The 27884-nt window shown below is 35.7% G+C and overlaps 1 protein-coding gene across 29 annotated transcripts in view; it reads right to left on the bottom strand.

The window, feature by feature from the left end:
• Positions 1–27884, bottom strand: part of Nrxn3 (neurexin 3) — a 1683426-nt gene that overhangs the window by 131884 nt on the left and 1523658 nt on the right. For 21 of the 29 annotated variants that reach the window (XR_004114172.1, XR_004114173.1, XM_031355959.1 and 18 more), the window contains 2 exons: positions 5854–5943; positions 527–834 (listed from right to left, as the gene is read on the bottom strand). Coding sequence is in view for 27 of the 29 variants with exons in the window: in XM_031355959.1 (XP_031211819.1) it covers positions 527–834; positions 5854–5943 (398 nt within the window). In the remaining 2 variants the exon portion in view is untranslated. The remainder of the gene's footprint in view (positions 1–526; positions 835–5853; positions 5944–27884) is intronic. The other 8 variants (XM_031355966.1, XM_031355967.1, XM_031355972.1 and 5 more) reach the window with 1 other exon arrangement.

The following is a 27884-nucleotide window of genomic DNA, read 5'->3' as shown; positions in this document are numbered from 1 at the left end:
GACTTAATGTCAAACACAAAGACTATTATTCACAAGGAGTGGTTGAGCTTCTAGTTTCAATTGTCCTTGATTTAATGATACCCATCGACCTTAATTATGTGCAGTTCATATTCTACTAAAGCTATCTGGAAATGTGAATAAAATTGAACCAGGGTACAGACTTGCTTATGATAACAAATGCTCATTTCTCCCTTCCAACTTTCTGTTAATTGAAAAGAAAAGGTAATGTAAGGAGAGGAGAGGGATGTCTTGTAATAAGAGTAGGGTCCATTGATCACTTTGAATAATAGCTTTCCCATTTCAATGACAAATGGAAAGGATAACAAAAGTTATCTCATGAGCTCATGAGTGCCACAAGGTTTTCCTAATTCACTCAGTCGTCACTTTCTCTTTCTCTAGTCTTAGTTCTCATTACCACGAACATCTTCATCCTTCCTTCAAAGTAATTAGTTACCTAGAATACTGATCACAGCATTAGTGTTGAATAGTCAAGAAAGAAGAACAAAATCACAGGAGAAAGAGTTACCTGAATGCTGGCTGTAGAGCGGTTCTTGCGGGTGGTGGTCGTAGCCATGGTGGTGGTGGTTTCCATGACAGTGGTAGACATTTCAGGTGGCATGGATGTTGTCTGTGTTGTTCCCGATACTGATGGGACTTCTCCCACTAGCCGGACACTTCCATTGATTTTAATATTAGGGTTGTTCTCAGCTGCCATGTTCAGTACTTTCAAACCATCATAATAGAGCCCAGAGAGTTGGCCTTGGAAGAGACGTCCTTTGTCCTTTCCTCCGATGGCTATTTGCGCCTGGGTGTTGAAGATGGTTAGCTGCCGGCCTAGTGGATTAGGTGGAGGAAATACTATTATTTCTATACATTTCTGCTCCTTCCCTTACCTATTCTGTATGGAGCAAGCACCTAAACAGGCTTCCTTGAACAACTGAGGTAGATCAAATGTATAAGAAAAATTCACTACTGGAATTGGTGAGTAACATTTCCTGCTAATTACCTCTTCCACTGTCTTAGCTTGAGATCCTAAGTTACCAGGTTAACTAAGTCTTTTTCTTATTCAAAGGAAGGAGACATCTTGGTTTAAATATGAGCAGTGTTCCAGTCTCCTGAGACATATAATCAAGAATAACAGAAACCTCAAGTTCTGATCATGACAAGAATGAACCACAGTTGCCTAATGTTCTGATTTAAGCTACAAATTAACATAATGGCAACAGAAAAGAATGATATGCGGCAAACAAAACTCAATGAGGTGACTGAGAACATTGAGTTTAAAAATTAGGTTCAGTAATTAAATTAAATTTACTGAAATTAAACTGCAATTAAGAGGCTCAGATTCATTGCATGCTTATAAAAATGGACACTCTGATCACCAGAAACAGAGTTTTCCCATAAACCATCATAGCGAGTAATATTTTATCAGCATTTGCTATTTAAAACCATAATAGATGGGTAATTTGGAAGCAGGAATGATAAGTTAATAGATTATCCTCTAAGTTGGGGGAATAATTAGGCATTGATAAAGTTCCTAAAATAGGAATGGGGGTGGGAATGAAATAATCCTAAAATGGTTTTACAAGGATAAGAGAATAATCAGAATATATTTTAAGGGAGAAATAGGTACTAAGAAAACAAAGAAAACAAAATGTAAAACATTTTGAATGATGTAGGGACATGGTAATAGGATGTAAAATGCCAATAGTTAATCTTATTTCTGGTTTTCTTTGTGGGCAAAAAATAGCGATCAGGAAAAAAAAAAAAAACATGGCAGAACAGTTTAGAATGTAGCATTCAACTAAATAGACTTATTCTCAATGATTCCAACTTACTTTTTAAAAGCCAAACTAAGTCTTTGCCATGAGTAGAAAACAGCATTTAAAACCTCATTGTAATTTATCATGACAGCAACATACTATGGCCTTCCTTAATGTTTTCTCTTTAGATTAACTCCATCTGCTTTCCCATATGGAGTTGAGAGAAAGAAAAGACACCTATTTGTGGAATTAGACATGTGTGTCCTGGATCAACAGAGCCATGAATTCCTCATCAAATCACCAAGATTATTTTGGGTGTGAATAATTATAAACTACTTTCTGCTACTCACGCCATTCTTTCTCTCTAAAAACCCCATTGAACACAGGTATGTTGTGATGTTTGGTTTCTCAATTTCTATCACTAGTACAATCAGCTCTAATATGCACAATGTACCACTAGCCTTGGATTTCTGGAATTCAGTGTAGATATGCTTTCTCAGTGTAAACTGCTGGAATGTGTGAAGAAGAGAAAAGAGAAACAGCATTGTACTCTTTAGACAAGTGTCAAGCTTACTATCTAGGAAGCCTTAAGGGTTATTTGAATGAGGTATAAATAATAGTGCTTTCCTTTTAGTTTGTGGCACTTTCTTAGAGTGGAAATGATCCATACTTCATAAGAATCTTAGATCCATACAAAGGTTCATATTTTAATGATAACAGAATTCTCTAGCTCCCGGGGATGTACTCAACTCATTTGATATTTTCCAATAAATCTCCTCAGTATCCTGAGAGTTGGCACAATTTGACAGTTTCATATTTTTGCCTGTGCTCTCCTCACAGGAGATGCAACATGTGAAGTACACAATGGTGCAGGGTAATGGGCTAGAGATCATATTCCTTTCCTTGGGAGCCATACACTTACTACAATTGAAATAGGATAGTAGATGTACAGAATAATTTTTGTTTAGCTTCATATCAACATTTGGAGAAGCTTAACATACTGATTTAGAATAAGCTATTTAGTGGAAGATTTCTAGGGTATAATGTTAGGATCTTAAACTAAATAGCCCCCATGCAAGGCATCTTTTAGATCTGTTGCCAATTTATAATATTATCTCTCTTTTTATCTTTCATCTTTTCCTTCCTCCCTCTCTCTTTTTCTATGTAAGCCAGCACTGGTGATTTGTTAATGGCTCAGTAACCTTGATTATATGTAGAAGATTTTATGTTCTAATATCCTTGGACTGTTTCATAATGACAATCTCTTATAATGGTCCTCATCTTACTTTCCTGGAAAGATTCATTCTGCCAATACTTAAAAATGAAGAAAATTGAAATTCAAACTGCAATAGACTGGCTGGAAATGATGGATTGCCTTCATTCTATTTGCTATAGTCCACTCCATAAAGTGGTCATTGCTTATTCAAGAATGACAGAAGAATGGGGAAAGGCATGACATGGTTGAGGCTGTTAGATTGAAGTGTTGTTTTATTTTTTAGTTATCATTGCTTTACAAGGGAGACTCCACCACTTACTTCTTAAGGGCAACACACGGATGGGTGAGACAGAGAAGAGCTATCCAAGTTTCAATTCATGCCACAGGAAGGGTTTTGGTTTCTGTTAGCTTGTTTGTTTGGTAGTCTCATTGTTAGCTCTTCTTTCTTTGGTTTTATTATTTACCCAAGATGCCTCAAAAATCAATGACAGATATAATTTTTATTGTTGTGATTGGCAATGATTATGTTTATAAGAAAAATATTATATGTGTATATTTGAATAAATGTGTATTATAAATATACAAATATGAATATAATTTTGGAGTATGAAAATCTTTCTATTGAAATTAATATGAAATTTGATGATAACAGCAAATAGGGTTTACAGCATGCAACTGTTTCATTTTAGATTCACATCCTTTTGGAAGTCATTATCTGTTGCTTCATTTTAACATCAAGTTCACATAGGCTTAAATTAAATCTGTGCACGTCTCTAGTCAGTGTTGCACAAAGACTAATTAATTAAATCTCAGAATACCCTAAGGGAATAGGTGGCATTATTTTTCCTCTCCTCATATGGGAAATCTGAGACACAAAGAGGTTAAGTGGGTTGTCTAAGGTCAGAAAGTCCATCAATAGTAGACAAAGCCAGCAAACCCACTCAGTAATGCTGTGACCCAGCTCTCCTCCCCAGTGGCAGAAAGAACTACGAAGAGACACCCTATGCATTTCTGAAGGCACTGGTCTAACCTTCCTTTAATCCATTTACTCTTTATACTCATCTTCACAAACAAGGTCTTCCAGTGCAAATTTTCCATTCTATTTGCAAATGAAGTTAGCTAGATAGAGGAAGAGGTAAAGCAAACAGATGCTACTCACCCAAATTACATAAAGAGCAATTTCAGGGAAAATAGTAGACACGATAATCTCAGTTTCCAAATGTTTTGTCCAATAATATATACACACATACATATGTATGTATCTAATAATAAGCCAAGAGACATCCATCCATACCACCTGACCCACCTTTTCCCTCCCAGCACTCGAAGTGTGTGTATGAAGGCTTCATTTTTCCATGAAAGCCAGCTGAAAACGCAGCTATCAGAAGGAAAACTAAAAGCTTACTAACCACTTTATAATGGTTTGTACAAATGAAAATGCCTGGCATGCTATTAAACTTAGACTTCAAAAGGCAATGGAATAAAATAAAATATTATTAACATAAAATTGAAAGAAACACAAAAGTTCTCTCAGGCACATGAGACTCAGACATGCATCTTGTTCTCTGTTTTAAAAGTGAGGCAACCATTGTCTTTAACGTTAAAGGGACTTTATGAGCTGTAGATTACTCATCAAAATTATTTGCTTTTTAGAGTTATTCTTAATTTATTTTTAATTAGACCATATATGTTAAAAATAGGGCATGCAGTTACGATTTGGTAAGGATTTTCCATGTCTAAACTTCTGATGCATACACAGGTGTCCTTCATTTCTTTATTTGCAGATTATGTAATATCTCCAATTACTCCTCATATATAACTCAATCAAATCTCTGCAACATGTACTGGGTTCATTGAGGCCTTGAGACAAGAGTTCAACTATACTGTCTCAGGAAAGAATGGAACATCGAGCTTTCTTAAAGTTAAGAGAATGTTCCTAATGGAAAAGCAAGTGTGTTTCTAGTAAGCAAAAGAAACCACACAGAAAGTTCTGCCAGGGTTTGTAATTGCTGCCTTCTGCAGACTGGTTGGTCCTATCAGCAAATCCCAACATGCTGTTTGGATTTTCACAAGACTTTTCCCTTATCAACTCATTGTCTTAACAACTTACACTTTGTTGCATAAAACATCGCCTAAATGCACTGGGGTATCACACCAGCAAAGTGTGAAAAAGGTTTTTGAGCTTTAGTTTCCTGAAGCAACTGGAAAGTAATTAAGTTTGCCTAGAAACTTTAGCCTCTGACAGTTTGAATTTAGAGGCAAAAATCTGTTCTTTCTCATTCTTTTCATTGTTTAAAAAACAAATGTTAATATACACTGCTTCCTTTATAACATTTGCTTTAAGCACTTTAGTTACAGGAGTTGATCCCAGATTTTTTGATTTGGTTTGATGTGGTTTGTTTCATTTTGTTTTTGTTTGTTTGTTTGGTTGATTGGTTAACCATGCTACAGATAGCAAAGCCAAAAGAGACTCAAAATATAAGTTTAACAAGTTCTTTGAAAATTCTTTAGAAAGCTTTGGTGAGAGGTAATTTAAAACAAATTAACAAATAATGTCATGCAGTGGTTAAATTGCCATAATCCATTTCTTTCTTTCTTTTTCTTTTTAAATAGAGTTTCCTGGAAATTCCTTGTTTGTGGCTGCCATGTTGACAGCAGGCTAGATGTTAGTCCCTTTAACTGTGTTTTAATGGCGATGTATTATTGCATGATTTATCAACATATGGCAGGTGGAAGCTGACACAAATTATAATGAAAATTAAAACAGTCATTTATGCAGCAGGCGATTATCATTTAAGGAACATTTATTTGCAGGCTTTAAAAATGAGTGTTTAGAATCGAATGATTTTAGAATGAAAGTTTAACGACCGTTACCTTTTTCCTGCAGCCACTCCTCTACAGGCCGGTTATATTTGAAGGGGATTTTCTGTTTTACCATTTGGAGGCGTTCATTATCAGTGTTGCCTTTAAAGTTTAAAAAACAGCTTAAAGAACAATCTGAAAAGTCAATAGGTCATTAAAAAAAAAAAACATCCTAGGTGTTCAGTTTGTTTTATGAAGAGTTTTAGAGATAGATATCAATTTATCGTTAGTAGAGGTGGAGCTGAATTCACTCTGCCCTTGAATGACAGGTTTGAGGTCGGATTGATCTCAACTATGCAGTGCTCTATCACACTCTGGTCACATGATTTGGGATATGGATCAGTAAGTAGTCAGGCTATTTACAGAAATCTCTTTACCTTTTTAACCCCACTTCATCCTTCCTTCTCTCATATACCACAGAGTTGGTCCTAGTGAGGCTCAATGTCTAACTTTTCAATGTTTCTCCTGCCACATCAGGGTCACAATGCAAAGGGAATAATCAAAGATTCATCATGCAGATGCTTCTGATTTTCTGATGGGTTCCCTTCAGGAGCACAGGGATATACACTTAGTGTTCCTCTCAAACATCTGTCCTTGCTCTGTACTCTAGAAAAAAGGTGCCAGAAAAGATGATTGAACCCCTGCCATCCAAGGGAGATGGGCTAAGAGGCAGTTGTAGGGTTTGAGTACATGGTTTTGTTTGTTTGTTTGTTTGTTTGATTGGTTGGTTGGTTGATTTGAGCGTGACTGTACTCCAGATTAGCTTTAACTCATAGTAATTCTCTTGCCTAGTCCTCTAGAGCTTGAACTAAAAGGAGATTTCTTACTCCAAAAGGAAACCCTAATGTTACAGTACCCAGATGTAAGTGGCAGAGTAGAATATGTGGCACTGTAGACCTCTATCTTTTTGTTGTTGCTGTTGTTGTTGTTGGACATTTTAAAGAGATGATATTCACAAAGAACATAACTATAGGCAAAGGAAGTTATACTTTATAGATCATTTACCGGGTTTTGAACTTTTACACTTCATTATTGCAAGAACATGCAACAGTTGAACATGCTGACTCAACTGTTCATTCCACTGCTAATCCCCCTTTTAAGAAAGGGTCTTCCAGAACAAGCATCCATTCACAAAGCCTGTGAGGAATATTACTCTTGTGCATGAAATATTAAATTAGTTTCAGGCTCAAATATTGTGTTTTAACTGCTGGTATGCCCTCTCTTCATTCTGTAACTATTGTTACCACTCTTGGGTGGTTTGTCTAATTAAGAGACTTGGAGAGTGCTGGTGTGGAGTTACATCCCTAATAAATATGCTTCCAATAACAAAATAATGAAGCCATGCTTTAGGAACTGTTCTAGCTCATCAGCTAACCTCACATTGATTTAGTAAAAACCAGTATACTTTAATTCATCATATTTGATTCAGAATTCTGTGTTAAAACTTAGGAAACTCCACTTCAAATTACTAATATTTTAAAAAGGAAACAAAAATCTTAAAAACTTATGCCTGAGGATTTAATTACAGAGAAGTCAAGAAGCTAGAGTGAATAGTAGGCTCTAGTATAGCCCCAGATCAAGTAAATAGAAGGGAGCTACAACATTTCAATCACAGAGCCATTGCAATGCACCAGTTACCACTGGCTGAGAATTGTGACAATTAGGACCTCCTTGTTGGGCTTAGTGGGAGAAGCTAGAAGAAAGAGAGAAAGTGGATGTTGGTGGGTGGTGGTTTCTCATAGGCTTCTCTGATAAAAACATTATTCTGAAAATCTAAGTAATCCGTAGTGTCTTGGGATATTTTCCCTACCCTGGAATTTAAGCAAACAGTGGCTCATGAGAAGCAACATGGATCTACTTCCAGCTTACCCTGAAGATCTTTAGCTGCCTACATAAATGATAACATATCAACATATCCAAGGGCACTTATAACCCATTGGATGCTTTCTTATTTAGCAGCTTTAGGCCTTATATTGTTGCTTAGGACCACCAATAAACAAAAGCTTAGTGAGGGATAATGTGGATAAGAGGAAAAATAAACAGTCATGGACTCTCATGGCTAATTTAAGGTTTTCTCAAAGTGTGGACACATGCAGAACCGGAGACAATAAGCAAGAGGAAAAATCAAGGAAGATTATGGTTTCTTGCTGTCTCTATATGGCCATAGTGAAGGACATTGGTTTAACTGATCCATACAGCTCCAGTTACTGATCACAATGATATGTGTTCTTGGAGGACCAATGTACTTTGTATACTATCAATGAAAAATAAATTATGTAATTCTTAAAATGTTTTCATAGAAATGGAGTACTTTTCTGAAAATAATTCATATGCCTGATTGTTAATTCTACTCAGCAGGTGGCATATAACATGTGGACTTCTACAGGACAATGAGATACCACACTGAGGAATGGCAATTGAATTGTGCAGAATTCACCTTCAGTAAATTTTGCTGTGTTGGCTATTTACTTTTATTTATTTTTATTGCTGACAACATCAATAAAGACAGTGATGATTTACACTTTACTCCCTGGAATGAATTAGTAAAAGCAAAAATAAATATAAAATGGGAAGTCTTATTAATATGCAGGGCAAACACAAAAATAACTAAAAGTCCAAATTGCCAAGGTCATCTAGACAACAAAGTTAATTAATTTACAGGCTACATTGATTTATTTTCTCTAAATATACAGGGTCCCCCTGGTTTTCCCAAAGAGCCCAGTATCCATGATCCATTCCCTTTTAAATATAAAGCAGTACAGGAAATCATTTATGGACATAGTAGAGGGAAAAATGAGGAAGCTGTTGGGTAACCGATGGAGAAAAGCATAGCTGGAATCAACCTCTGACCTTTCTGAAAATATAGACAGTTCATTCTTCTCCACCTCAGCTTTAAAGACATTTAGAAGCATGGTTTAAATCTTGGACACCAGACTGATACCATCTGGCACCAAAGATAGTGATCTAGCATGCTGTTAAAAGTCATGAGAGACAGAAGGCCATTTGAAAAACCACATTGGTTTAAGTCACCACATTAACATTGTTCTTAGTCTCTTTTCATGTTCTTGTTGGCTTTTATTTTAATTTATCTAAAACACTAGTAATCTCTGTTTTAGAAACATGTGCAAGAGAATGAGTTCATTTACCCCAAGCCCCACTCTAGAGATGGAAGGAAGGGCATATGTTCTTTATTTTAAAAATTCATACAGAGGACTATTCTGAAAGCTGCACAAACCACTTCAAATTCATATACACTCTTATTAAGTACACAATGACATTAAGTTGTACATTTCATATAACAGCTAGCATGGACACTTAAAGAGTATAATTAATTACTCAATAAAAATAATGCTATAGTCAGGATAGAATGGCTTTATGAACAGTAAGTCATAATTTCCTTCAAATAAAGCATAAGAATTATTGATTTGACAGAAACATCAGTTATTACCACACAGAGTGACTCATAAATTGAATAGGGAGCTCTTAAAATAAGTACTTAGGTTAATTATATGAATTGGACTTCTACATAGAATGAAAATTTTAGAGAAACAAATAGCCATGTTTTAGTCTACTTGGAGTAGAATATGTACATGTTTATTCTCTGACACTCTTGACAAGCTATTGAAATTTCACATAATTGGTTTTCTACAGTCTACTAGAACTGTTATCATCTAGTACCACTTCTGGAGATGTGTAGAATATGCACTGTGAAATTATAACATTGAGAAGAGCAGAAGGCTCTGAGTTGAAATCACCAAAGCCCAACTGGTTCATACACATAACACTGACCATTTTGTAGAACTACCTCAGTTTCCCCTTTGCACTTAACCTTTTGAGGGTCAAAGTATTTAAGTAATATAAACAGTAAAATAAGGTTAACAAAGCAAATCGACCCTTCAGTTGGTCCCAAGCTTATATCAGTATCTCTTTAAGATGTGGACTTAATTTTTGCTAATCACTGCCACAGAGTAAAAGCATCCTGCAACTGGAGAACTGAATGAACGCAAGAATAAAATTCTTGCAAAGAACAAAAAGCAACATCTCTAACACAATAGTCCAAACATGGGCTATTTATTTTACTAGAAGACACACACACACACACACACACATACACATACACACACACACACACACACACACACACACACTGGTTCTATGGTTTGTTCCCATGTTGTTCAAACCTTATCAGCTGTCACTCAAAAGATGACTATACCCCATCTGGTCTCACAAAGGTTGTCACTTAAAGAACACCTGATAATAAGACAAGCAAAGCACTCTAAATATCCTCCTGAATCTCCAACTCTTGCTGTTTACATGTCTGTATTTTCTAAAATATATTCAGCTAACTCCATTTCCTAAGCAAGTGGGTTTCTAAAACCACTGAACGCCAAAGAGCAATTCAGGCACTGACAAATGTGATTTCTTGGTCCAGCCACAGGTAATGATGATATAGTGCCACCAAGTTGAGAAAGAGTAGCTTAAGTTCTGGCAATTTGCACCAGCCTGGCAGAAAAGCTTTTCTGCAGGCATACTATTAATACCATCTGAAGTGTTGTCAAGCATGTGGCCACACTAATGGGAATAACTGTAACAACATTCATCTGGATGAAATTAATGCTAGAAGTATTTTTGCATTTTGTTTTGCGCTCCAGAATAAGGAAAGGAAAGTTTTCTTTATTGCTTTGTCAATACAAAAAAAAAAAAATGGGAGCATGAACAGCTGGGGACTGAGGTCTACGGACAAGGGCTGGTGGCAAAAGAAAATCAATGCTGGTAGCTCAAGTACTAGGACAGTTCACAGGTTCTTGCCATGCCTCTGTCCCCAAGGAACACTTTGTGAGTTTCAAAGCAACTATACAACACTGAAGAAAAGGTGCCAGAGAACTCTCTGTGTGGCTTTAGCCACGTTCTTGGAGCTTTCCCAAAACAGCTTTTTTAGAGTTAGATAGGGAAGTGAACTACCCAAAGGACATCAAGAATGTTCAATCACTTTTAAGAGATGGATGGACCTCCACACAGGGCTAATATCTTATATTTATAAAGTGCTTTTCAACCAAAGAACTCAGAATGCAATTACAAACACCATTTCATTAATCCTCACAACACACCTTTAGGCTGCAGGAAACAGAACTATTTGTACATTGCGGACTTGATCCTTTAGTGTGTCAAGACAAAGACATTAATCTCCTATAACAGAAAACTCATCAGGTGGAGGAAGTGATTTAAAGACCGAGAGCACATGGGCATTATTAAGTAAGGATTTTTTGCACATCCACTTAACTAGTTCCTTTAGCCTGGGGGAGTTTCTTTTCCTGAGGAACAAAGTAAATAGTAGTGTGGTCACCATGCAGACCTTGGCATGACTGACAGAACTCACTTCTGCATATGACATGTTACTTTTTTCCTTTACAAAAGAAGCTGAACTGTTTAGGCAAAGGTAGTATTCTATATCTAGCCCCTTAAGTGGTCCTGTTCCTATTCCTTCCTGTCTGTGGTTGGCTGAAAACAAACTTTTCATGCACATATGTTAACACTGAATGATTCTTTCAAATTCAAAAAATACATCAAGGGGGCATGTTTTATTGGATTATTATGATGCTGAAGACAAGCTGATACAATCAATAGGACATACATCATCATTTACTGTTCTTTCTCCACTTTTCTTAGCCCAAAGCACATTTCTTCTAAAGTTTCTTCCTAGTTTATGAATTTATCAAGATTATTTAGAATCATGTTGGATTAATATCGTGGAGTTTAGATGATGGCAACATCTTTCTCCCCTTCCATGGTCAAAGAGAATGTTTTGAAGGAATTTGATTGGAGCTTTTTTTTTTCCAGTATTGTCAGGCATTAACTTATTATAGAAAATCCAATCATAAAGTTGTGATGCCATAAATTAATGAAACATAAGCTGGTTATAATATTTGCTTTCCTCACACTTCCTTCATATAATTACTTGGAAACACACACTGATGATATGCTAGTAGACTCTGAATTTGCATTTCTCCTTTCTAGAAAATTTATGCAATCCCATGTCTGTAAATTGTTTTTTTCTTTTATTTTTTTAAGATTTATTTATTTCATGTATATGAGTACACTGTAGCTATCTTCAGACACACCAGAAGAGGGCATCAGATCTCATTATAGATGGTTGTGAGTTGAGGAGCGCTGTTGCAGCACCTTAAAGATGGTGCCTGCCATTCTTCTGCTAAGGAGTAAACAAGTCCTTATTTGGCAAGAGGGTTGCACCTGCCAGTGGTCTGATCTTTTGTCATGACTCTGTAGCCAATGATAGCGCAAGACGTGGTATGGGCTCATGGGCAGTCCTACGAAGGGTATTTAAGCAGCACTCACAGACCATTCGGGGGCACACCCTTGATTCTCATGTAACTAACAGCTCCTGAGTAAACTGTTGCTGGAAGGAACTGGTGTGCTAGTCTTTCTTCCCTGCTGGTCAGGGTGATCGGCGCAGCACAACTGGTGGCCCGTACAGGGAGTTTCCTGCTAGATTCCCCGGAGTTCCAGAACCGGGAGCAGACAGGGCAATCGATCGATCAGAAAGTGGCCGGTAAGTGGGGCCTGTCAGTGGAAAGGTCCTCGGAAGGAGGCTTCATCTATTAAGGTCCTCGGAAAGAGGCTTCATCTATTAAGGTCACCATGTGGCTTCTGGGATTTGAACTCAGGACCTTCGGAAGAGCAGTCAGTGATCTTAACTGCTGAGTCATCTCTCCAGCTCAATAACTATAACATGGAGTTGTTTGGAGTATTAACTGAAAAATTTTATGGGAAGCACTTAGCAATCTGTGTAACAGACAAATCATAGAGGTAGAGGTACTTTAGATTGTATTGCTCAGCTTTCTGCCACTATAGTGAAATATCTGATGATATTAATTCAAAATGGAGAAGTTATATTATGGCTCATCCTTTTAGAGTTGCCATCCAAGCTTAGAGGATCCCATTTGCTTTGAGGTGTTGAAGAAACATCAATAGAATATATTGGAGCAAAATTACTCTCTTCACTAACTAGGAAACAAAGTGAAAGCCTAGAGATGTCAGTTATGGTCCCCATCAAGCATCCCTTTGGTGATCTGAGGATCTTTCATAACATTTTGTCAATGTTCGTATTAATTCCTGAGTGCAGAGAGTCCTTGTCACAAATCCCTCGTGTGCTTACATGTTGTGGTGTGCTCAGTATTTGTTTCTTAGAGAACTTTCAGAGTTTCAAGTTCAGTATGGAAGTCTTTGATTCACTTGAAGTAGATCTTAGTCCATGGTGAAAGATGAAGATTGCATTTTATTTTCCACAAGTGGATACCCAATTTCCTCAGCACCATTTTGAAGATGATTCTTTTGGTGTGTGCTTTTGGCACTTTTTATTTCTTTTGGTCAAGAATTTGGTAAATATAATTGCATGGGCTTGGATGTATTCTGCTCTGTTGACATGCATGTCTGTGTTTGTACCAGTACTATGCTCTTTTTAGCACTATGGTTCACTAGAGTAATTTCAAATCAAATATGCTAAGTGTTTTCTCAGGATGCTTCTAGCTCAAAATATCTTAATGGTTCCCCCTGCCTCTAATGTGGGCATCATGATTATCAGACATTTAACATATAGGACTTTTGGGACATTCAAGATCCAAACTGTAATGCAGACAGATTTGCCTTAAAGTTCATACCCAGGCATGAATATAGATACTGCTGTATTTCTGATGGAGTTATATTACAATAAGCACATTATAAGTCAAGTCTAACATATATTTAATATAACTAAGCTATATACTCTAGAATTTGTATTATGCCCCCCACACATATTATCATATATCTATCAAATACCACTGGATGCCTCAGTCACTATCAGGACAGAGTATCTTACTATATACTTCTTTTTTTAAATTTATTTTTTATTATATATTTTCTTTACGTACATGTCATACTATATCTCCTTCCCCAGTTTTCCCTCCAAAAGAAAAGAAAAGAAATAGATAAAATAAAAATAAAACAAAAGCAAAAACAAACCCCTGTTCCCTCCCCCCTCCCCGTGCTCACCATCTCCTGCTTACTGGCCCTGGCATTCCCCTACACTGGGGCATAAAATCTTCACAGGGCCAAGGGCCTCTCCTCCCATTGATGACTGACTTGGCCATCCTCTGTTATACATTTCTAATTTATACAAAGACTAAAATTCAAAGCATGTGTGCTATTGAATGTGTATTGCTTTTATAACATCATAAAGTTAAACAAAAACTAGAAGTTGAAATATCCTAAGTCTAGGACCAGCTACATATTGCCCTTAGGATCTAAGTGTCACTTTTTCTACTCCATGCATGATTCACTTATGACCTGGTTAGGGCACAGGTGTGCACTACTTGTGCAAACAACCACTATTTGATGCTTGTCTTCTTACCACCTGAAGCCCATGGCAGTCCCCAGTTGAATTGCCTCCCCTAAATCTTAGTCAATTTTGCATCCATGATTTGCACATTTTGAGCTTCAAAGTAGGACTTTCATTACATTCGAGTAAATTTATTCTGTTTTTGTTTCATAATAGCCTTCAAAACTGATAAGAAAACGTTTACCTCTTGGTTTCTTTTGGGTTTTGTAGGAAGTATCTCTGTTAGCTTTGTGTCACCAGCAAAATTTAATAAGCCTATCTTTTGTACATTTATTTTAGTTACTGAAAATGTTTGCAAAGTGGAAAGATTGTGGTGTAGGTTTATTAATGTCTACAAATTCATTGCAATTTGTAAATTGCCTTGCAATTTCTGAGTCAAGTTTTGATTTTCAAAACTTAGAAGTAAGCTGAACTGAAGACATGAATCATTTTTTAAGGATTTTTTTTCTGGTGTGTATTGGTGTTTTGCCTTCATAAATGTCTGTGTGATGGTGTTGTACCCCCTAGAGCTGGAGTTATAAACAGTTGTCATCTGCCCTAAGGGTGATGGAAATTGAACTTGGGTCCTCTGGAAGAGAAGACAGTGCTATTAACTGCTGAGCCATCTCCCTAACTCTAAAGACCTGATTCTAAAGAGTGAGACTTGGTAAAAAGAACAGTGTGTGCACTGTTAGAAGTTAAGTCACATAAGGTGTTGTGATTCTTGGTTTCTCAGATATTCCCTAAAAGGAGGCTGTAGTCAGAGAGATACTTAAGGTTTATAAAGAAGTGGACAAGGTATGGAATTGAGGTAATGAAGACAGCTAGGTAGAAAGAAACAGCCAGACAATTGCAATTAAACAAGCTCCCTGTCTCTATGAATTTGAGCAACCAGTAACACAGTTAATCTCCCAAACACATATCTCCAGATGACTAGTGGAAAGTTTGACTACAACTGATCAGTCACTTAAGCTCATGAGAGGCACTTGCCTAAGCTGTAACCAAAGCCTAACACAGAATCCATGATGTAATAAATGCTACTTTTATTATAAAATAAAGAGTGATTTAGTTAACAGCCATAATTCACTTAACATAATATTCAAAGTTTAGTTGTATACACATTACATTGTGGGCTAAGAATCAAAACATTCTAGTGAAGATGTCACCCCAGGGAAAGCAGTAGCTTAGTACATCTCAAATTCATGCAATGCCTCCTTAACTCTACTTGGAAGGTTCATTCAAATTGTTTGTTTGTGAGATTGCAGTTTTGCCTAAAATCTGGCTACAAACAAAGAATGATTATTAACGATGTATTTTATTCAGAGAAATACCTGGAGAATGTTTGGACTATTGTAAATATTGTTTTTGTAAAATTGACTGTCCTTTTAAAAAGAGGACGGAAGATGAAAGGAAAGAAAACAGAAGAGACTTTATGCTATATAATAGTAACAACAAATTTAATAAATAAATAAATTTAATAAATTTACTGATTTATGATAAGCCCCCAAAATGTAAATGAAGTATTTGAAATGATCCAAAGATAACACAGAAATAAAATATTAAAATTGCCACATAGTTTCCTTTAAAAAACAATTAATTTAATTCAAGGAAAGATGATTAAATACACTAAAAAATGAAGAAAGAAAAGAAAAATTAACAAAGACCTGTGATATAGTATGGGAAACAAAGTTTAATTTCAAAATACCAGTTCCTAAAGAAGAGGAAATATAGTCAGGAGACAGCGCATATAGTAAAGCATATATGATGCCAGCCTCAGTACCTCAATTAAACCCTCATAAATCATGAAAGTAGAACAGACAGAAAGAGAGAGAGAGAGAGACAGACAGACAGACAGACAGACACAGAGATACAAAGAGAGTAAGACACAGAGTGGCAGAGAGACAGAGAATTCCTCACCAAAATTTGCTAATTTCTAACCAGTACGGAAGAATGACAGGAGACATTTTAGGAGGAAAACACGACTACAGCAATCAGGTTCTTTATGTTCCAGGGCTCGTAATAAAAGATCATCTAACTGCTCATTCCAGTATTTGTTTACATGGATTTTTGAAATGGCAGTGTCTTATTCCTCCCTATACTCAGGGTTAGACTTCTTAACATATGGCCCGTTACCAAAGATGATGTGAAGGGAAGGCTGAACATACTTGGGGGTGTATGAACATACTTGGGCATATGTGCTCATCCCTTCTCCTGCCACAGTCTGTGATGGAAATGAAGGTTGGTTTAGGTTCTTCCTCCACCAGACAAGACACCAGCCACCTAAACTGCTCCTCCAACTCAATAATCTCAGATGAATCCTAACCGGTGAATAACAAACCTATCAAAACTGTGGCCTAGATGCTATCCTGAAGCTGGGAGAAGAGAGTCCAAAGACAGACAGTTATGTTTCTCTCCAGTATTTCTGGATATGCCCTCTTTTTCCATTGAAAAATTGATATGTTTATCAGACAAGAGGAAGTAGGTGTTTCAAGTTGATCTTCAAATGAATGACACAATATTCATTATACCTATCAGAGAATGAATCCTTCAACCATGGTAGAAAGGAGTAGGCATAATACATGCCACAAACTCTGAGATTCTTTTCTATTTGAAAAATGGTGGATCTCATACCTTGGCTTGGATGTGAGTTAAACAACAACAACAACAAAGCCCTCCACACTCTTGGATATAGAACAGTTGCAATCTGGGCCAATGTCCCATTCCTACCATGTTTACCTATCTCACAGCTTCACTTACATATGTTGTACAACATTTGCCTCATGGTTTTTAATAACTTGTAATATGGCAACATATATACTGGGGAAAATGTTCTTATCTCCTTCATATTGCCAAACTATAAATAAATACATTTTCTTTTACCAATTAGTTTCCTAATTTCTTTGGAACAAGGGGAGATAGAGGTAGTGGTTTGAGCCTTATGAGTCACAGAAATACAAAACAACAAACAACATACAGAAAACTAGAAATGATAGTCTGTAACTACATTGAATCCTTGAATCTGTGAACTGTTTACTTAATATAGAGAACACAAAACTCTCTTACACAGAGGTTGTCACCAAAGCCCTACAGGAAGCAGGAAGCAGCTTAGGCTCTGCCTCTGGAATCAAAGAAGTTTGGAATCCAGAGTAATGGGTGAAGACTTGATATGGAAGCACAGACCTACGTCCTTGCTACATAACTTTAGCATGTACCTCTTTCTGAAGAAAGAGTGACCAAATCTAAGAAGCAATACAATAATACAGCCCCCGAAGAGAAAGGCGAGGCTGTAGAGGGAAAATGACAGGAAAGTCAAGAAGATCTCATAGTTCTCTCCTCCTCCAAGGAGAGGAGGACCCTACTTAACCTATTCTCATCATTATTTGAATGAGGCGTGAACACTTTAGTAGAAAGAGTAGGATGCATTCTGACTTCCTGGCACTGCAATCCCCACCAATGCCTGTGACTTGCCACTAATGTCTCCACAGCGTTACTACAAGTTCACACACTCTTTGTCTGAACAAACATTGCTTTTACTTCTATCCTTAAGCCTGACATTTAGAAACTAATCTTAAACAAACAATTTATGTTACATTAGGATATGAATAATTGCTGGTCTGGGATTACCTATGTCTACCTAGAGTAGCAAAATACTCACTCCAAACTTTTCTATCAATGCACAATATTCAAAACAAAACCTTTAAAAGAAAAGCTAGGGAAAAACAGTTCCATCTTTCAACCTAGGCTGTTAAAAAGCAGCCTTAAGCACTAGTGTTTTATAGTTTATAATTTGGCAAAAAAAGAAGCCTCTGGAAGTGCATTTCCCTAGGAATTAAAAGCCAGTATTAGAATGACATTACCTGAGCATATGGATGACAGGTAGGCTTCAGAGAAAAGCAGCCAAACCATCAGGATCTGATGACTGAAGAGTTAAAGAAGAGGAAGGACAACTAACATTGCTTAATGTTCTGAATGACACTTTGAGAGACACAACACTTGTCAGTCCTTAGAAGTACAGCATGGCTTATGTCATGGCTTGAGGATTAGTTCCTATTGAATGTGTGATGCCTTGCATAACAACATTCTAACATTGGGAGTTTTATAAATAATTTTAAGAATGTAGCTGATGATAGATTCAAAATTATTTACACATTTACAGTATTTATTTATGTCATAATGTCCATTATATTACTTGCTATAGTGTGCATTCTATCTTTTTCTTTTAAAAGTCTTTATCTTTAATTACGTGCATTTGTGTGTGTTCAAGGCAGGGAATGTGCACACGAGTAGAGAGACTTGCAGAGGCCAACAACGGGTTTCAGATCCCGTGTATCTGGACTTACAGGCAGTTACAAACACCTGGAAATGGGTAACTGGAAACCCAACTCTGGTCTTCTGCAAGAGCAGTACATGCTTTACTCACATCATCAGTAAGTGATGTCATGGTGTGTTGCAAATGTTGGAAGTAGATTGAGAATAATATTTTACAGCATTTGCTTTTTAATATTTCCATATTTTTTTAAGAAAAAGTGAGTGGCTGGAGAGATGAGTCAGTGAGTATGACAGAACATGCATGACATTGACAATCTCTGATCCCTCAAAAGATAGGTGTCTGCAATCCAACAAACCATTAAACTATATAATTTAGAAGGTCTCATGGCTACTAAGTTTCTTATAAATTTGAAATGTGTGAATTTTAGTATCAGTAAAATATAAATGCCCTATCCTCTCTTAAGCATTTGCAATATTAAGTATGTGGTATTAACTCTTGGCAAACTAAGAAACACATCTAAAATTATTTCAAACCAAAGCTCATTTTTGTACATTCACTAGAAACTCAGCACTTCCTAAAAAGTTATATGAAATAAATAATCATGGTTTAATGAAATAATTCAGAATAATTTCAACTGACATTCCTAATCAAACAGACTTTGAAAAAATTAAAACCTAAGAAATCACACAGATCTATTCTCTCAGCTGAAAAAAATTATATCATCTATAACATTTCAAATTAGACTGATAAAATTAGCCTATACTGTACAGAAATTTCTGAACCAACTAGGGAAATGTATCAGGTGACCTAGAATTTTTACCACCCTAATTACTAGGTTCCTTTGAATTTCACTCTTTCAGAGACCTGCTTTTATCTTTGCAGTAATGATCCAAGACATTAAAATCAGGCTTTTGAGTGACTCAATTTGCCTTCTCAGGTTCACACAGTATCTATTGATGTTCCATGCTGTCTTGTCAGAAAGCACTTACAACATTAGTGAGGTTAGCGTGTAATTAGGGAAGGATGTGACAGGTGAAGGGAAACCACACAGTTCTCTTGCTTTCAAGATTTGATTTCTGATTTTTCAGGCATGATGGATTATTTCAATTCTACTAGAACCCTTACAAGGGTTTTAGACTTCTGAACAAGGTTTGAAATATCCCATCAAACCCAAGGATGCTGTCTAAAGACTGATGAATGCAACTCAGAGAGGAGAAACAAGACAGCAAGAAATGAATACACAACATTCACATCATTCTGTCCTTGGAAATAGTTGGCTTCAGTGTGGATCAGAAACAGCTGCAGTTACTCTCTTACTTCAGAAAGATTAAGGAGGAAGATGTGCTGGAACAAGTAGTCGGTACAGCTTGTATTCAGCTACTGAGAATAAAAGTGAAACTAGAATTTCCTAGGAAGGTATGGGATCAGGATTGGCCAGGGCTCCTCATAGTACATGGGTTGCTGAAGCACCTGGCTCAGTTTAGGTGACTTATTTCAAGAACAGCTCTATTAAGTGTATTTCAAAATTCCCTTTATGGACCTGTTCGAGCTCAAAATTCTCAGAGGTCAGAAAGAGTCACAAAATGAAGCAAATCTGTTAGATTTCATTGTTCTCCTTCCTCTAGGGAAGCCCATGGCTCCTTGAAAACCATATATCTGCTCCCAGGAGTACCTTTATACTCATCTATACCATCTGTCCTGTGCCAGGTACTATAACCACCCAGAAAATTCAGGAAAAGTCAGCCTATTTTGAACATCTCAAAGACATTAAAGTTCTATTTCAGCTTGAATTTCACTTATGGAAATTGTCAACAATATTATACAGGAACAGAGAATTAAATAGATAGTTTTAAACTTTGGCTGTCTAAGTTTATAAATGTTCTTTTATTTTACATTATCAATTATGTTAGATGCATATATATGTATATATATATACATATATATATTAATTTTTTCTAACTCTCCTAGATGCATGAGTCATCTTTTTCTCCATTTTCTCATAGAGTCTACATGAGCTGGGGAAATTCATGATTTTGGAACTAGAGAAAATCACTTCTGGTTGTAAAATATTATTTTAATAGAATAAATTTTGTTTAAAATTTTAAGTAATTGATAACAAGGTATTTGCCACTTTCCTATTGCTTCTAAATCCATTTACTTATTTAAGGCTAATAAAGGAAACTCCTTACCAGGGTTATAATATTGTTATTTATAGGTAGTCAGAGAGCTCAGAAGCAATTTAACACTTATGGGGAATTTACTGTATTTGGCTAATAAAAGAGAACTTGATAGGAAATTATCTCCATGTTGTTTGAGTTATAGAAAGCAAACTGTGTTGGTATGCTTTCTATTTTGACATTTGAAACTTTAATTTATGATTGGTGATTTTCTTGAAGTTAACATTGAGGTTACTGAAATACAAAGAAGTTCCATTTTGTACATATAGTTCAGTGTATCTGTTTGAATTTTTAAAGTTAAAATGTTAAATTTTATATATTTAAGATGTTCAACATGGTCTGACACCTTGATAAGCACACAACTAATGAGATAATTATACAGTCAATTCAAGTAACACAGCCTCTGTCTCAAACAAAGGCATATATATATATATGTATATATATATGTATATATACATATATATACATATATATATGTATATATATATATACATATATATATATACATATATATATATATATATATATATGTATATATATATGCGCTCAACTGTTTTGGGTAAATTGTGAATGCACACAATACTATAATGAGGGTCTTTTTATTGTACGTTAGACTTCTATGTTTACTTATTCTTCATAGCTACTTTGTTGTATGGCAAGAAAACTATTGCATGATCTCATTGTATGCAGAATCTACAAAGAGACAAGAAAATACATAGAAACAAGAAATAAATGGTATTTACAAGTAACAAGGGGAAGCAGGAAGAAAAAGATCAAACTGAATTTTTTAAAAGTTTATTTTAAACACTTCAATAAAATTCATAGCCTGGTTGTTGTTGTTGTTGTGTTCCTTTGATAATAGTGAACTAGTTCTAAATTGTGAGAAACTTCATGGCAGGGAGTAAGCTAAACCTTACGTAGAGAAAGTCAGTCCACAAGACTCGTACAAAAGTCAGCAACATGAGGATATACAACTGATGGCAAGAAAATGAATGCAGAAAGGAGGTGGCCACAGAAAAGACAGATGTTCCTTGTGGCTGCAACCTTTATGGAGAAATATTAGGGAGAGCTGTCTAGGTCACTGAGTGAGCGAGCCAAGGGCTTCAACAAAAGAGTTGGCAACTTCTCGAGGGAGGAAAGTCTGTTGGGCATTACTACAGCTTGCAGTCACACAGGAGCAGTAACAGAGCTAGAGAAATAATGATTCCCATTGTCATCATAAGCACTCGCTCCACACAAGGTACAACATAACATACAGGAACTTAGAACTGAATCTGTTCCTCTCTTGTAAGGGATGGGAAAGAGTACACGGTTTTTGTTTGTTCGTTTCTTTTGCTGCTCTTGAGCCTATTTATTGTCTGATGTCTTCAAATACATGTAACTAGATTCCCTATCCAATTTTGGTGTCTCTCCATTCATTTATCCTGAAATTATCCACTAGCATTTCTATGTTTCTCTGTGTTGTAGCACTACTGAACTATGTACAGTATATTAATCCCTGGAGATTTAACTCATCCACTATGATTTTCAAGGTCCCATTACTCTTTCCAGAATATTCTGTTTTGCACATTTATAGGCATTTGCAATAAAGATCTCACCACTAAAATTTAAGAAAACCACATCAACATAGTGTGATTAAAATGAATACAAATCTATTTTTGATTATGTGTGAAGGGGTGGAAGTTGTACAATGGGCAAAAGTATTCTTCTAGCAAATCTTTAATAATAGGATTACCGAGTATGTTGCCTACAGTGGGAAGTGAGCCACAGTGGTAAACTTGCATGTGCATTTTATGTTTGTCAAGCAGGAAGCTAAGCTCTGTATACAATTCCATCTGGAGCACTTCAGTTGGTAAACTGGGGTTTCTGCCTGATTGCTCTTTGCTGTTTTTGAGTGTGAGTAAACACATTTGACTCTTACACCCATCCTGAGTTTGACCTCCTTAGTGTTTCTATGTGACTGAGCATAACAGTACTATTCTAATTGTTCCCAAGGACTAAACTCACCCATTGGCAGGGGGAGCACTAAAAAGAGTTGCAGTGTGGGTAAAACAAGTCTGTGGAATCCAAAACTTGGCCTTTGGGAAAAGTTTCTGTAGCAAATGTGCACAACCTCTCTGAGTCCAAGCTTGCTTTATTGTAAAAGAATGAGATTAATATTTCTCTGCTAGAAAGAGTAGAAAAGTTTCATCAAGTGAACTCAAACACAGTGGCTATGTTTATCAGAAATGATGACATAATGATAAAATCAGAATTCCAATCTCATTAGACTATATATGTGTGTATATGTATGCGTGTGTGTATGTGTGTGTGTGTGTATGTGTGTAGACTGCATATATATAGGGTTGAGTACATTAATTCTACTTCAATAAAGATGTACACCCAAGGGCACAACTTACCCTCCACACATGCTAAATTCTAGCTGGTAACCAGGTATGTATAATTTAAGTATATCAGTGTAATTTTCATTGATCCTAGATCTTAGTCAAATATAAAATAGCATTTTCTTTCACTGTGTGGAATTGGAGGTGGGGTACAAGATAAGGTAGCATGTTCTCCTTCAAGACACACAGGCTTGAGTTTTGTGTCTTCGTGTACTTGTTTATGACCTGGGAGAGTTGGCAGATCTGTATGCCTACTTGTAAAGTGATGATTAAAAATAGCTCCTATCCTCTTGGGTCTATTGTGTAGACTGATTCAATAACTCAGTGCAATATGTGAGCCGTTATTGCTCATTAGAAGGATTATCACTATCTCTTCATGTACTTTTCTTGATCTTCCACTATCATTGAGTAAGGGAGCTATGTTTAATTTTTCATTGTGTACCCATTACCTAGCACAAATTCACACATTACATGTAGAATAAATATTTGTTAAATGGTGAGGGAATACATAACTAAAGAGTTGCCTCTGTGTAAATCCATTCTACTAATTAGTGTAGAGGAATACCAATATCTAGATAAAAAAGACGGCATAGAGTTCTAATATTTAAAACAGTGGTATATGTTTTTATAGCTTATTATTAACTCATTTAAAGTATTTGATGTAACTGTTTTGTGTTTGATTTCTGTTGAATTGCCATTGTCTTCTTATATGTCTAATCCCAAAGTCTTTTCACGCAGCACTGTGTATGTCCAATTGGCAATTGAGAATGGGACACCAAGCTGTCCAGCCTGACCCAATGCATTAGGGACTTATGGAAGACTTTTTAAGGAAGAAATGCATCTCACAAAGCACACTGTAAATATTACTGGGTTTGATTAAACTACATTAAGTCCAAGATTTGAAGATTTAAAATGCCTTCTTGTCCTTGTTCCACTCCATTCTTCCCTTCTGACACCCCCCCCCCCCGAACACACACAATATTTAGCCTACTGGGATATTGATCTGGTTTCTAGAAAACTTTATCTCTTTGCAATGAGCTACAATATGATTATAATTGATTGAGTGATTCAAAGCATAGGCTCCCATTAATTAATCTCTCCACTTCATAGAGTTATAATGACATATGCACACACATGTGTGTAAGTACATACATATTTGTATGTCCTTTATCCTTTATAAAAGAAATTTAATATACTTTTTAGATTTTAAATAACTAGAGAGATCCTGAAGCTTCATAGAAATTGTAAGCAGAAATGAATACATTTGAATACTTTGCTTATACATAAGTCTAAGCTATCATGTTAGTGTTGGAAAACACGGAATGTGGCCAAATCTAAAATAGAGAACAAATAAGGACAGACAAATAATATCAGATTGTTGGGGTTGTAGTCCCAGATAATCATGATTAAAGATTAATCCTAATCATATATTCTAGAACTTATATTGACTAAAATATTGTAGCTTTTATGAAATAATAGTGTCTCCTACAATAATCACTAAACTTAGATTTAGAGCTACTCCTTATTAGATGATTGCTCTAATTGAGAAGAACATCATATGGATTACGATGTTTGTATTCATAGGTATGCTTCACAAGGAGCAAGATGCTATTATATCTTATGTCACATGATTTCATGCAAGCATTATTGTCTCATGAATGTGATCTTCCTGCATTTCCAATCTTTGAAGCTCTATTCCAAAGATGCGACTTAAAATATATGCATAATATGTGGAATTGAAGAAATTTTGGAACTACCAAGATGGTTCAATTGGTTCATTTAGCAAAGGCATTTGCTGATAAATTTGACAATCTGAATTCAAACTCTGGGATCACATACAAGAGAAGGGAAAAACTGACAACTGTAAGTTGTCTTCTGACCTTTATGTGTGCACCAGCTCATGTTTACACACACACACACACACACACACACACACACACACACACACAATTTCAATATTTTTGAAAAATAATTTCAATCATATTTCTCATTAAATAATATTCAGAAGTAATCCTTAAATTTGTATTATTTGCACTATCAAGCTAATAGACTTAGTATATACTTAGTCTAAGTATTTGACTTAGAACTTAAAAAATATAATATGCTTTTTCAATTTAGAACATTCTACCTTCTCCTGTAAATTCCATGGTTTCCTAAAATTAATGAATAATATAAGCCAGACAGAGCTGTGTATCCTATGAAGTTCAATAAGAATGTGCAGTAAAATTATTTCCTTTTCTAACCAGCGTATACACTAAAAGCACAACCTGTTCACAAGTGAATTGTGTATAAATAATGTCTATAGTTACTGTAATTGCTAGCATATTATCTGTTATAAATCTTCATTATTATAACAAGCTCCATTGTGTGTGTTATTTAACTCCTTTATAAATAATCTTGAGTTATGTACTAGCTTAATATCTTGGGGCAAATTCCCATATACCAAATGTTAATATATTCCTTCTCCCTTGGTCCCAAGTGTTTTATCATCTGTATGATATCCCTCTTTATACATAAATTATATATAAAATAGTTATTATGAATATATATTATATATATTCTTTTTATCTTGTGGGTGACTGTGCTTTATTTTAACATTACCAGATGTCTACAGTTTCCCTTGAAATGCTTATTATTTACTAAGGGACATTTAAAGGGAGAGAAAGGCTCTAGGCATGATAGCAATAATTGTATTTAATTTGTAAGATGCATAGCTATTTATCTTGTGACTAGAAATCCACAAAGGAAAAAGTTTTGTCTGATAAGACAAAAAAAAAAAAAAAAAAAGATAAACATGAAGCATCCTTTCTTCAATTCGTCAATCAAGATCATCAAGCAATAAAACAGATTTCCATTTAATCAGGCTCCTCTTGCCTGCTTAGAGAAATAGGATGCATAATAGGATCATAAAAGAAAAGAATCTTCTAAAGTCAAAAACCTGCCACTTGTGATATTGATAGAGGCAAATGCCTTGGTAAACAGATAAGTGTCAATGTCTAGTCTAGGCAGAAATTAGAGATTTAGCTTTATAAAAAATTTCAGAGATTGCTTTTACAGAAAATGTATTACAATTTGAAGGTTCCATTTAAAGCCAGGATTTCTGAGTATGCAATAAAATCTAGGGCATTCCAGCCACAAGGTCCTGACTTGTGTAGCAGCATCTTCAAATCCAAACCCAAACCAATGTTTGTAGAGCCTTTGTTAAGCCATAAAGTAGAAACAAACCCACTCTAGCTTTCAGGGTATTTCAAGGCCTACTGGTTTGTTATGTCTGTGAAGAGAGAGATGTGGCAGAAATTCTCTTGTCTGCAATCTGGTGCAGGTATCATCTTCTCCATCTTACTTTCTTGAAACAAATCCCTCACAGTAGGAATGTTTTTACAATTGTAGATTTTTAAAGGAAAGATTAATAAGCAAGATGAGAACTTGCTTTTTTCCTAATTCTCTGCCTTTCTGAGTGAACTTCAGTGCATAAGATATTCTCAGACAAATAAACAAACAAACTTATACCCGAGTATGTCCAAAATTGATAAATTATATTTATTTGATATCTGCAAGTACAGTTAGCTTTCATGAGTGCATAGTAGAATTAAGGAAATTTGGAGAAGACCAGTAATCTCAATCCACAGTCTTGATTTTACAGATAAAAAAAATCTTTTTTTTTGTTTGTTTGTTTTGTTGGTTGGTTGTTCAGTTGTTTGTTTGTTTGTTTTGGGTTGGGGGTTTTATTTCATTTTGTTTTGATCAGGTCTGTTGATGGATTTGCTCCATAATCATGTTGTCAGAGTGTACAAATATAGTTTAAGAAAGAGTACACTGTCACTTCTATTTAAGAAACACATCTCCAGCAGCACTCCTTTTGAAATTCCCTATATTAAATGTCAGCCGGGGCCATCATTTTTTTATTAGATATTTTCTTTATTTTTATTTCAAATGATATCACCTCTCCCAGTTTCCCCTCTGAAAAATAAAATAAAATAAAACAAAATAAACTGTTCCCTTTGTTTTTAATGAGAGAAAGTACACACACATAGATGTGCAGCACAGAGAAATTTCTCAACAGTGAACTTACTCAAGGAGGTAGTAAGAGGAGGTAGTAAGAGAGGGAGAACTGGGAAGGGACTTTGTGTATAGGCAGATTCTAAAACTCTTGCCTCTATTCACCACTCTCTCTTGACTCTCCTGCAACTCCCTGAGTCAGATAGAGTTATTGGCCCTGATTGCAAAATACTCCATAGTCTCACAAGGTACATTGGAGCACATGCTTATTCTTTTAGTGATGTGGAGAATTTAATGGTAGAAAATAGGCAAGAGGAAATAATACATGTTATATTCTGGTCCTATACTATTTGATAGGAGCTAACAAGTTGTAAAGGTTGGATGAAAAATACATTTAACAGTAACAAATGTAATAATAAAAATAAATTTAAAGTATACAGGGCATAAAAATTTCACAACAAAATAAAAACTCCAGCACCTCAGTAACACTAGTCTTATTATAAATACTGAGTGATTGTCACATGTGATATGTGGCTGGCATATTGACCAATGCTAATACTAAATCTGCAAGAAGAAGAAAACTATTTTTAGCTTTTTAAATATCAATGACTATTAAACATATTTTCATAAAAAATTCCCAATGCCTAGCCCAGGGTTCCCTAAGTTTTGGATGTGCATATAGCACCTGTGGATCTTGTTAAAGTAAATGTCAACTGATCAGGAGTGGATCCTGAAAGTTAAGCATCTTAATGGATCCAAGGATTTGATGTTACTCTTCCATTGAGCACATTACACATGAGACTGAACATTGCCAGTCACTGTCATTTCCCCAGGACATTAAT

This window comes from Mastomys coucha, unplaced genomic scaffold (genome assembly GCF_008632895.1).
Source record: "Mastomys coucha isolate ucsf_1 unplaced genomic scaffold, UCSF_Mcou_1 pScaffold6, whole genome shotgun sequence".
Classification (NCBI taxonomy): Eukaryota; Metazoa; Chordata; class Mammalia; order Rodentia; family Muridae; genus Mastomys; species Mastomys coucha.
The sequence above is the reverse complement of the archived record's forward strand: the minus strand, read 5'-3'. Positions and strand labels throughout refer to the sequence as shown.